The sequence below is a fragment of the Poecilia latipinna genome, unplaced genomic scaffold, assembly GCF_001443285.1.
Source record: "Poecilia latipinna isolate Pla-1442-1.1 unplaced genomic scaffold, P_latipinna-1.0 Scaffold2963, whole genome shotgun sequence".
Taxonomy (NCBI): Eukaryota; Metazoa; Chordata; class Actinopteri; order Cyprinodontiformes; family Poeciliidae; genus Poecilia; species Poecilia latipinna.
The window spans coordinates 22,811-35,926 of NW_015115579.1; the positions used below are offsets into that span (position 1 = coordinate 22,811).

General features: G+C 37.4%; 1 protein-coding gene across 9 annotated transcripts in view; it reads right to left on the bottom strand.

Annotated features, from left to right (window-relative positions):
* The window catches only part of LOC106939730 (5-hydroxytryptamine receptor 4-like), a 40,481-nt gene that overhangs the window by 17,590 nt on the left and 9,775 nt on the right, over positions 1 to 13,116 (bottom strand). For all 9 annotated transcript variants that reach the window (XM_015022251.1, XM_015022248.1, XM_015022244.1 and 6 more), the window contains 5 exons: positions 6,390 to 6,471; positions 5,523 to 5,690; positions 4,889 to 5,089; positions 3,466 to 3,619; positions 2,066 to 2,721 (listed from right to left, as the gene is read on the bottom strand). In XM_015022251.1, coding sequence (XP_014877737.1) covers positions 2,066 to 2,721; positions 3,466 to 3,619; positions 4,889 to 5,089; positions 5,523 to 5,690; positions 6,390 to 6,412 — 1,202 coding nt within the window. In that variant the 5' untranslated portion in view covers positions 6,413 to 6,471. The remainder of the gene's footprint in view (positions 1 to 2,065; positions 2,722 to 3,465; positions 3,620 to 4,888; positions 5,090 to 5,522; positions 5,691 to 6,389; positions 6,472 to 13,116) is intronic.

The following is a 13,116-nucleotide window of genomic DNA, read 5'->3' on the forward strand; positions in this document are numbered from 1 at the left end:
TTTTTTTTTTTTTTTACTTATGTAATACTTTGGTCAAACTTTTATTGTTTTCAAATAATATAAATAGACTGAATTGGGTATTAGTGTAGCACACATTCCTGTACCTTGCGCACGTGTTCAGTGAATCTGTCATCTGTGTGTGACTGTAAGTGATCATGCGCTCGCCTTTGTTTCTCTCTGAGCGTGAAGCACTTGTAAAAATGTTAGACAGTGCAGACACATGAAGGCCGCCTCCTTCATCATCCACCCGACTCAAAGAAGCAGAAAAGCCAAACTCAGCCTTCAGCTAAATCACCGGCGTTATCACAGGCCCTACTGTGGAAAAAGACTATTACCTCTATTGTAATATACATTATACTTAAATCCAGCTATACAGGAGGTGTGATTCATAAAGGTATTTGCTAATATACATTTATGACGAGCACAGTGATTTTGTCATGATGCACTCGAGACAAAATTACTTGACCTTTATCTTATTTTGTCACCACATAACCAGAAACACCAATGTAGACTGACTTAATTTTAACGTGACAGACCAAAATAAATGATGCATAATTTAGAAAAAGAACTGTGCGTGTGGTTTTAAAAATCATTTCCACATGAAAAACAGAAAAGCTTTGTGTCCATCTGTGTTCAGCCCCCCTCTGCAGAAACACTTAATGTTGCAATTACAGCTACTGTATGTCAAATTTAAAACCAGTTTCTGCAGCAAAAAAATGACAAATAAAAAATATCTAATGTATAATTGGTGATTACATAAATATTCATCCCCTAGGTGACTCACCTAATTCTATATAAGCCCTTTAGTCTAACAATGAATGGAATACAGATCACCCAACTGGAGTCAATGTGTCTTAAATGATTGTAGTATAAAGACACCTGTGTCTGGAAGGTCTCCGAGGCTCGACTAGAGTCTTTTGCATAGAGTCTGCAAAAGACATGCAGACTCCATGGTCAAGAAGAAGAAAGTTCTTTAGTCTGATGAGACCAAAATTGAACTCACTGTCCATCAGACAAGATATTGTGTTTTTGGAGACCAGTCAAAGCCCAGAAGTCAGTCCAATACAATTTGCTGGAGGACTTGAAAAGTGCTGCTCACAGCCAATTCCTACGAAACATAAGATTGCGAATGGCTTTGTGAGGAAAAATGGAGTAAAATTACAGTATCCAGATGTTCAAGCTTGATTAAGGCCCGTCCACAAATACTCTGTGATGTGACTGCAGCTAAAAGTGGGTCTACTAAATACAAACTGGAAGGGGGCAAATATCTATTTGACTTTCATTTATTATTTTGTAGAACTCAGTTTTAACTTAAAATTTTATCGAAAAAGCCAAATTTCATTGATTTTTGATTGGGGTGAATAGTTTTTAGGGGCACTATACTCTTTACAGTAACTTGTGTTGCCTTGATGAACATGATGTTTAGATCTGTTTCTGAGTGAAGGAAGAAATTATTTTCTCTTTGCCACGGGCCTGTAGGAGACAGACACCCACATGCAGATGCTCACTCTAACAAGCCCATTTACACCTTTCCTCTCACACATATAATTACTGCTCTGACAATAAGCTTGATGTGCAATTATATTTCAGAAATGCAGCATCTTGCTGCGTTCCAGTTATCTGGGAATTGGGAACTTGGAACTAGATTCACTGTCGGATCCGAGGTAACTGTGTTCTAGTTAAGAAGTTGGAAATTCAACACGGCGACACCTACAAACATTGTTCGCTATGGCTCTTACAAACATAATTTTAAGCTTTACTTCAGTAAGCAAACACAACTTTCAATTTGTTCAGTTTAGAGTTTCGGGGGCTGCATGCAACATTGATTTTAGATTCATTTTTACATGTGTGTCTTGTAAAATGCACACGTTTCCACTACGTCTTACTGCTGTTCATGTGAGATGCAGCCATATTGAAACGCAAATTCAACTTTGGAAGGCTACGCAATAGATTTTTCTGACTGGGAAGTAGGACTTTACCAACTCTGAGTACAGCTGGAGCCCAGAATCTTTAAATGTGTTTGTTAGGGTTTTTTTGTTTTGTTTTTTTGTTTCCTGTGTTTTACCTCAGAGCCATGGAGGTCCCATTGGCCGAAGGGACGGAGGGCCTGCTGAACCCTGTGGAGCAGATCCCCTGCTGAGTGTAACGTTCGTCTCCGCAGCAGAGAATCGCCAGGAACGCTCTTCGAAAAGCCTGGTTCAGGTAGGCGTACAGGAAGGGGTTCAGTCCTGAGTTAATGTATCCCAGCCACAGCCAGGCTGTCCACATCTGCCAGGGAACAGAGTAATTAATGAAGGGGTCCACCACATTCGTGATGAAAAATGGCGCCCAGCACAGGGAGAAGCAGCCCATTATGATCGCCAGTGTCTTCGCTGCCCTCGTCTCAATGCGGATGCGTCTGTGTCTTCCTTGAGCCTGTTCTGAGGGCAAGGACACGGTCGCTGTCCTCAGGCGGTAGTGATTCAGCGGATCCGAGGAGGTGGAAGACCGTATGGTTAAGACGTGGTCCGAACATGTAATCGGGACGGAACCGGCACGTTGAAGAGTCTCTATCTGCCTGACATGGACCATGGCGGTCACATAGATGCGGTGATAGGCCAAAACCATGAGGGCCAGCGGTATGTAGAAGGCGACGGCAGAGCAGATCAAGGCGTATGGCTGGTTGACCAGAAACACACAACTTGTGTTGGAGCCTCCCGAAAGGGATTGTTTCTCTTCAATCTGACAGGAGACAAACAAATAATTGTGATATATTCTATATGGAGAGGATTTGTTTAGCTTAGAATAAACACAGGAACTCTGGAGAGACCCACGCTGACGGTTTCCATCATTTATTCCAAACAGCCTGAAGAAACAGTTATGTTAAAAGCCATAATAAAAAAAGTACTTAGTAATATCCTTTTCAACTAAAAAAGGTTTAGTCTGTCTGGCAAGCTGCCCTGAAACGGCTAAGAAACAAGGGATAAATAAAAAAATGCACAGGTGGAGCAGAACCTCAAGATGTAAAAACAATTTAATATAATCCATGGTTTCTAGGCAAATTATTCACAACTCTGTTATTTTTTGGCATTTTGACAAGCCTCTGTTTAGTTTAGTTGTCTGGAATTTTACAAGATATCCCAAATTTAGTGGATAATAATACAGAAGAAATATGATACAGGGATTTTTTTTTAATAATCTGAACATCACAGTGTGCATTTGTATTCACACCATGTGCATGTGGCTTTAATTTTTTGACTACAGCATTCCTGTCTCATCGCAGAAGGAAGTAAAGACAACAAGACAACAAGTCAAAGAAAAACTGACTATAAGCTGATGCCATGGCTCATGTGTCTGTCTTTGGCAATCTGGGACTTGCCAAACACAGAAAATATTGCTGTGTCACCAATCTTAACAGCAAAGACAAGAGAATCATTATTTTCAACACCTTTTCAACATTTCCGATCTTAGCTACTGGGAACTCACAATGTCCTCTATCCCAATAGTGTTCCACTTTTGCATGATGGGTAGGAAGGAGATAAATGTGGGGATGACCCAGCAACCAATGAGCATAAATGCCACTCGGACTGGGGTCATCTTAGATCTGTAGACCAGTGGCTGGCAGCAGATGGCGTAATATCTAGAAAAACAAACACAGATTTGCACATTATACACTGTGTTGAACAGGCATTGATCAAGATTGAATGCAATTTACACATAGAACTCATTTAATAATATGAACATTGGTTTTCAAAATGTGGTGCCAACTAGCAAAATGGGGTGGAGGCAGACGACTAAATTTTTTTAAGTTGTAAAACTGGAGCTAAAGTTTAGAGTCCCAAAGCTGTGGATCAGTGGTTTCCATGGTGACAAACTGAGCTACAGGACGTTATTCTGTATGATGCATTCACACTCGTCTGTTTGAGAGAATTTATTTTAAATCAGTTCAATTCATTCAAATAAAATCCAATTATACAGATTTGGAACCACTTACATGTAGTCACATTAAGTAATACAATTAAGTCAAATTTGCTTCATAATTTACTGCCAGTTAGTAAAAGCATATCTGAGTAAGACAAACTGAATAGATTAAGACGTCTCTTTGACTTTTCACCAGTTCTTCATCCCGAGGAACCGAATGGAAAGGAATTACCTTCTTGCAACAGGAAGAAACCGCCAGCAGAACCAGAGTCAGTGTAAAAAAAACAAGAAACACAGCTAAACAAAAATGCATGTGTACTTTTTATAGGAAAGAAAATAAAAATCAGTACACATAGTTCATGACCATGTTTACACCATTAATAGCTCTGAGCAGATAAAAGAGGCAGCTAGAAAAGGCTACCGGGCCAGGCATCCTTTCTATAACAGAAAACAGGAAGAGAAAACAAAGTCAATAGTAGCATCAGCTCTGTCAGTGGCTTTGTACAGGAAAGAGATGTATTAAAAAACAAACAGAAGCACATAGGAAGGAGTACTTTCTATGAGAAAGAATGCACAGAATCAATGGCACCATGAGCTTTACTAATAGCACTATCTGGTAAAGAAGCAAATGGTAGCATTAGCTCCATCAATGATGTCTCCAAAGAAAGAGACACAGCTCAACACAGAATATCTGGGCCTGCTGTACCTTCCTTTGAAAGACAAACAAATGATAGAAATCAGAATAGTTAGAATACTGAATATTTCATTTTCTTTGTGCTAAAGAAAAACATTGCAAATGACAAAAGTACTTAGTTGGCAGTAATTTATCTAAGAAAAAAAAAACAAAACAAGGGTACACAAAATTAATAGCAGCAAAAGCGCCATTAATGATACCTCCCCTCCAAAACCATCCAGCATGTCAGAGGCTTTAGAAGAAAACATAAGTGTTTCAATTCTCCTGTGTTGTGTCCTTGTCGCAGACACAGACCTGTCCAGTGCAATGCAGCAGAGGTGAAGGATGGATGCTGTGGTCAATAAAACATCCAGAGAGGTTCGCACCAGGCAGAAAATTTCTCCAAAGTGCCACTGGCCGGTGGTTAGCTCGATGGCAGCAAGGGGCATCACAAAGAGTGCAACCAGCAGGTCAGCGAACGCCAGAGAGACGATGAAGAAGCTGGTCTTTTTTCGTCTAAGAGGAAGCAACAAAACAGGAAAGCCTACTCAGAAACAAGAAGAATAAATATCAGTTCTAGTTCTTTGCCAGGGTTCCTCAGCCCTCTTCCTGAGGAAGGTACAGCAGGCCCAAACGTCACACTTTCCAAAGTGTGTGAAGTTTGGATCTCAAATCGTCGGATCAATTTGAGAATGGATAGACACAAGTCTTAGACATTGGGACAGAGAATATAAATAATTCAAGTACAAATACTTTTCTTTACAAGGTACTTTTATCTTAAATTCCAGACATTTTCCAAACAAATTTTTGTATCTAATTAAAAACAGATATGAAGCTGTTTAACTTCTGTTCACATCCTACCAGCTGCAGGCTGACTTTACTTATTTATTTCAGAACTTCAACGCTTCTTCCACTTCAGGAACCAAACAACAACCCAAAACAACCTCACCTCAAATGCCTGTCCTTGCAGAGGGCAACCATAACCAACAGGTTGCCAAACACAGTCAAAATAATGATGACGGAGAGGAAGACGGTGAGAAAAACCGTCTCCCAAGAGCTCAGGAATTCTTGCTGCTCCTGCTGCTGTTGTCCATTATTTATCACGTTGTCCAAAAAACTGCGAGAGGAATGAGAAGAGACAAAATAAAACATTTTAAAATGCAGACGCATCAGCATGAAGGGACATGGTTTAATTTGTAACAAGAAAATGTTTCTCTACATTACAATCACAGAATTGGATTGTACGACATGGATTTTGGTAAAAGGAGGGCGTAAAAAGTATTATCAACAAGCATTCCAATAGTTCCAATAAATGTGATCCACAAGGATGGATTAGTGCTAAGTATTTTCATGTGATTGAATTTCCCAGGCAATCTGGACTGAAATCTAATTAGAGAATCTGTGGCAAGACTTGAAAAACCGATGTTCACGTACAAGAAGAATGGAACCAGAGTCTTATTCTATGGATGTTTGACGCATATGGAGGCATCCACTAAAAAAAAATAAATAAAAAAAAAACCTGCTGCTGTTACTGCATGTGCTTTGTGAAAGCATTGGCTCGAGGAAGCCGAACGCATATCCATGACACACTTTTCAAATTTTAATCCGTATTAAATAAAACCTATCTCATTATTCTTTCACTTTACAATCAGAATCTAATCGCGAGCCGATAAAATACAGCTAAGTTTTGTTCTTAACCTGCAAATATGTAAAGCAAATCTAATTGATAAGTTAGCAATAATTAGTCATGGGAATCAATAAATGTGTGTGAAATAATCCAAATCCAGTGCATCAAGTTGGATCTTTTTAGACTTACTGCTGAGGTGATGCTGTGGCCATCCCTAGTCATCTGCACCGAGGTCAGCCGAGGAGAGTCCTCATCACCCCATGCTACGGCCCTGATGGTACACACACCATACACACAAACAGCCAGACAGTAATTGTGTTGGCTCCTGCTACAGGTCTGCATTTTTCCTGCAAATAGCAGCCAGCGTGCGTCTGTAAACTGGCTGAATGTCCTGCTCTTCTTGTGTGTCCGTCTTGTGGCAGCATAAAGAAGCCAAAAATGTAACATTTGCAGCTAAAAATAAGAAGCTGGATCGCAGCTTTATAATGTGTGATGTTTACAGGGCATTTAGACTGTGACAAGCAGCAGCTGTGTCCGCCAGAATAAATCAACCTGTTAGTTTCTCTTTAGAGGTCATATTAATAGCCTAATAATTTAATAGAGCAGTGCTTTAAAAAGTCTCATGAAGGAAAAAATCTTTCCTTCCTCATTCCTGTGCCACCAAAGGTCAAAAGTCAAAAATCTGCCACAAATGGGAATTTTAACAGCTTATAATAACATATGGTTAGACACAGAGTATCTATATCATTTCTCACCTGGAAACAGTTTATTTTTCTCAAATAGATTTGCTGTAGATCACCAGACTTTATACAGTCCAGGACTTTTTCCCATAAAGGAATAATATATGGCAATGAGTCTCATAACTATTTATTCAGGCTTTAAAAAATAATTTAAGCATGACGAGAAGTCGTTTAGTTGATTCTTTTGAATCTTGGTATCTTATTTATAAGTCTGAGGTCAAACCTGAATGTGTTTTTAAAAAAAAAGCAGCTTTTATTTTTGTTCTACTTTTCACTGACGCTGACCTCATTTATCAATACAAATTTTGGTTTTGTCTAGCAATTTGCCACTGTGTATTTTTAAATCAAACTTTAGTTTAGCTTATTTGTTTCTAACAAAAAATAAAAGCAAAATTCTAAAAGAAAGAAACAAAATGTGCTAACCAGACCAAAAGCAAAAGGTGAAATGTGCTTTGGGATATGTAAAAACATACATTTTCGAAATCAAACATAATCAATAAAATCTATAAGTTATCTGATAGAAAAAACATGTCAGACAACTCCATTTATGTACAAAGAATAACATAACCTTTATCTGATTTTTTTTTTATTGTTTTTTTTTTTATATATAAACTCAAACTCAAGGGTGGATATTGTTTTTGATCCATTTATTGACTAAATGTTGTGCGAATTCACAATTTGGATGCCTTAAAATATACATGACAGTACAGAAAACATTCAGAGATTCAGTTTGACAGAGTGGAACATATTTTAAGACTTTCACTGGAATAAAATATGTACACTGTGAGAAAATAAATGTGATAACAGTAATGGCTCCACTGTAATGATGTCCACTTGTTACTTATTTTTAAATTTTTACAAAGAATAATTATGGTACAAAACATCCCTTGAGTCTAACTTACAAGTACACAATAATTACATGTTTATGCTAACAGTAAACCTGTCATAAAATGTAACATATATTTGAAACCCTTCAACATTTTCGTTATATTTTATGTAAACTTATCAGCAACAGAAATATCGTGACAGCAGCAACTTTTGTTTCCTGTAAAATTTGGCTCCTGCAACATTTAAAAAAAAAAAGGCCTCATCACTTATATCCATATTGGAAAAATACTAAAGTTATAATAACATCCTTTGTAGAAAGGATTATCATGTTACATTAAGCGTCTGTTCATGAGGAACAGCAGCGAGGGCTTGTTTGACTGGCTTGTGGGAACCTTATCAGCTTTAAGCACCTATTACAACATCATTGTCTCTCCTGTTTTATGGCGACTCTGGTTTTATCTCGCTCGAGGGTCCGTATCGACACCTGATGGACTGGAAGGAGGCGACCTTGTCAACAACACCTACTTCCTGAAGACACATTACCTTTTATCTAAGTTTCATTTCTCTGGGACTCATATGCAGGCTTAAGACTCTTGTGTCAACACTGCTATGAGAGAACGAACTGAGGATGTTTATGAATACATTTTTATGTAGACATATAATTAGGATTTTAAAAGGCAAGGAAATCAGCTTTTTATAGCACAAATATTGCAGACTTGCATCACTTTCTGACATATCTTTTTTTGTTAAATGATCAGATGGAGGAGCGCAATGAAATACCTTGACCCAGGATGCACCACAGTCGCCCTGTGTTTGGCCTGAGTACACTCCCACTGCACACTACATACCAGCAGTACTTAAAAGAGACCGTTCTCTGAACACATGAAGACCATGTGAGGATTAGAGAGGAGCTTCTTTTCATCCTGTGATCCTCAGTGACCTAATCTTTCAATCAAGCGCCCATGGAGTATTTTTTAAAAATACAAACAGCATAAACGGCTCTTTTGCACTCTAAATCTGTCAGGGGAAAAAAAAAAAAAATGCTCTAGCTTTTATAAGACAAAAGGGATGATCACATACTTCCTGCACAGCCTTGTCTGGGCGAAGGATAAAAGGGGATTGGCTCCATGCTAAGGGAAAACAGTGTATGGATAATAAGAAGCATGCAGCGAACTCAAAAACAGTAAATTAAATCTCAATTTTACTAAAAAATTTTAAAAAACTTTTTTTTTTTTTTTTTACATCATCTTCGCAGCTTTAAAGCAGAACAATGAGTCATAGTGCAATCTGAAAAATCTGCAACACAAGCATTTACCAGCTCTTCTGCTATTTACTAGGGTAAGATTAGTTTTTTTAATCAGTTTATTTTAGGAATACTTTATCCGTATAATAAGTAGTGTATTCTATATTTTATCTGCTGTTTGTAGCAAGCAGAGTGATACACAAAACAGAGTTGTTCCTGTGTTATTCTTACCCTTTTCCAGATACTGTACAGTTCAATTTGTCACCAAAATCTAATCAATCATTTTGCATCATAGAAAATTCAGAAAAGTTCATAGTTGAAAAATTTTGGTGAATTTTAAGTCATGCATTTTGTGTCCAGTTTACTTTCTGTAATTAGGTTATCTATTGGATTCTCTTCTTTCTAGTGCTGGCAGGTTTGTATGAACTTTGGGTGACTTGATCATAACTTATTTTAAATCTTTTTACCATTACTGAATAAAAATATATTCCTTCTCAAACAGAATGCATATGTTTGTCTGCAAACTAACATATTCATACATAAGCTAAGCTAAGGGAACACACTGGAAATCTGGGTTGTATTTTCCTAGATTGAGGTAATATATTTTTAGAATGTCTCGCTGAGATCTCTGAGGTAAAGCCCCTTCAGAGACTGTGTCCTTCTTTCCTTTTTTAACTAACGGTCATAATTTAATCATTGCAGTGAAGAGGAATAGCAGCACAATCATCTGAAAACCTTAATTATAAAAAAAGCTGTGAATACTATTCATAAGTTTCTGTCACTTCAAGATTAAAAATCTCTGCACAGTCCCTTCATCTGCAATTCTTTTTGAAAATTGCTAATTTGTCGTTTTGTCTTCCTGCTTCTCGATTACTCTCACTAAAATAAACTATAAAGATATAAATAAGAAAATTTGAAGTAAGGACAAAGGACAGAGAGAATCCAGAGGCTGAGGAAAGGAAGGAAAAGAATCTCTGAGTGGCGGCTGCAATTTTTTTGTGCGTGATTTCCTTCCAAGGAGGCGTGTTTTCACAGCTCACCGATTTCATTTCACAACTGACTGACACAGAGCTGAGCAGAACAAAATAAACTTTGTAAAGCAGGGGCAGGAAAAGGTTAGGCGGATTTTTATGTCTGTTTTGTATTGGCCGTACGGCAAACAGTTTTTATTATTAATGCCATCACTGCCAACAGACACTGAATACCTAACTTTAAACATAAGTTAATACCGCTTCTATGTCTACAAATAAATGCACTTCATTGCAGTTATTTTGACTTTGTAAATTTGCTTTAGTGGAGGTGTGGGAAACTAATTGCTACTTTGCACATCTGAACTCAGATACAATACAATTACAGGTTAAACTTTACATTTAATTGGAAGTTTCAAAGTTACCAATTAGGGAGGACACTGAGTAACAATGCTCCCATTTTTTTTTTTTTTTTTTGCAAATCTCACTTATGAAAATGAACTTTGTGTATTTTTACCAGGTGGAGGGTTAATACTCTAATTTAAGCTATATTTTACATTGAAATTTAAAAGTTGGAATAAAGCTTAAGTTTGCAAAGAGTTTGTAAAGACATAAAAAAATCTCATTGTACAAAAATATCGCTCAGGAAAAGGACAAAAAAAAAATCTAAAACTTTTCATTTTGAATAAAACACGGCCATCAATCTTTACAGTATTATTTTACTGTAGAGCAGGTTGATTATAGAAAATATTATAATCACAGATATGGCCCATATTAAAATAAGTTATTCAGAATTATACATTGAGTTCAGGAAAATGATGCATTTACAGCACTTGAAGAATTGCTTTGAACAATCTGTATTAGATGCTTAATTAGCACTCTGTGAATAACGAAGCAACAAATCTGTTCAACTCTGTGGCTGAACAGATTGGTTGTGTCGCAGAGTCCGCTGAGTAGCAAGTTTTGGACATAATGTGTTTTTAATTCATGTCTGTTAGTTTGTGTGGTAATAATTTGGATTCTGACTCCACATCCTTTAAGTTTCCTTTTTTGCTTCCTGCCATCATTGTTATTACTGTTGCCACATGTGCAGATCATCTTGCCCCTTTGCAGTTTTTGGTAAATAATGTGGCAATTAATCCCAGGTAGGTTGACACTGTTGCTTCTCCTCCTCTCCTGTATCAGCCACTTTTACTTGCACTGACTTTTCAAAGCAAAGCTGCACAATTCATGTGAACTTTACTTTTTGATGGGCCAGAAGATGAATAAGTTGACAGAAATTACAAAGTAAATGGATGTTTTCAAAGTGGTATATATGCCAAGCAAATATTTAATTGACATGTGTGTGACTATTAATTTTAAGTAATTAAAATCACACAGTTATAATTTATTTATTTATTTATTTATTTATTTATTTATTTATTTTTTTTAAGAGTGAAATTTCAAGAACTGGACACTTTTCCAAATTACTACCCACACAAAAACATGTTGGTGGCTCGGGCTGCAATGCTCATTATCTCGGGTCTAAACGGAAAGCAGAAAGACTTTAACACTACTATTTGTTTATTTATCATCATTGCAGCATTCCCAACTATCCTTGCTTACCATAGACGTATATTTATATTGTGCTGCCTTAGTAGTGGCAGTATCATACTCCAGGCTTACTTTTAGTAAAAGTGATGGAACTTCATGAAAAGTTCCAAGTCAATCTTGTCTGAAAACTTTCAGGTGTTTGCTAGACTGGCAAATATAGAGAAAAATATCTTCCACCAACAAAAAAAAAAATTAGTCTTTTGAATATGACCTAAACCATAATCTATGCTTCTTACGTTGCCTGTACTTGAACATAAATAGGTGCTTTTTTATTGTGCAACACTGTTTCATGTCCCGCCCCTGTGTAAATACATATAACCTGTACAAACAACGTTTAACAGACACATCAGTGGAGCAGCGAGGAGGAGAGGAGTGGAGTTGTTTAGATTATCAGTGGAGGTCACTTAATCCTAAGAAACAACTGCAGCATGACAGAAACCGCTACTGCTGCTGACTTTGTGGGGATAACGAGATGCTCCTCAGTCAAGCTGTCCAAAATAAAGAATAACCAAAAACTGTACCGTTAGCAGGTATTTTTGCAATCCAGTTTGAATCTATTTTGAAGCATTTATCTAACTATGACTGTAAAAACGATAAAGGGAAAGATAATAGATTAACTGTATAGGTCACACAGAAACTACATACATGCTTTACAAGTCTTTGTAAAATTACTTCCCTCCTTTATAATTAATACATTTTTTCCACACGTGACTCAACTCCTCTCCTTTACACCACATTTGAATCTTCCATCTTGAATGCACAACCTAAAACTGAGTATTCTTAAAACCCGGTGATGTTTCACACTGCCTGAATGAATTTACAAAGATTTATTCTAAAACATGAAGCAGCAACACAGAAAACTACAGACTCTGTCTTGCAGCTACTGTGCTGCTGAAAACTGCAGCTCATTAAACAGCTCCGACATTCACTTGCTTTCTAGTTACGTAGGACGTAAATAAATACTTCTCACTCATATTCTCACACCTCAGATTATGAGCAGGCTGAACTGTGTGTTTGTGTGAGATTGTGCGCGGAGGGGCTGCAGGAGGATACTGTTGCCAAGGGGATAAATCATAATTTCCATTCTATCCTCTGCTAATTTCAAATGCTTAGCAAAGCAATAACTACCTCACAGACAAATGGACTCACCTGAAGCTTCGCTGCACACTGTGTGTAATGTCTGACCCGACTTCTTACTGTTAGCCTCAAATAGAAACCAAGAGCATCAACAGATTCTATGTCATTAATAAACCGTGCAGCTGCACCGGATTACATGTTCCCACCACATCATAAACACAGAGAGTTGACTTTGACTCAGTCCCGTGTAGATCACGATGATGCCCCAAATCAGAGGCTTAAAATAGCTCCCAAAAATGCACTCTTCAGATTAGGTCCTGCACTGGTAACATCTGCGAAGGTTATTGAAGGGAATATCTTTTGCTTATCAAACTCAACGAAGAGTCATCTCAGGCCTGAAGAAAGCGAACTTGGATCTGTTCATGTTAGTTTCTAAAGTTAGTAATGGGCATTTTAGGATGCCATTT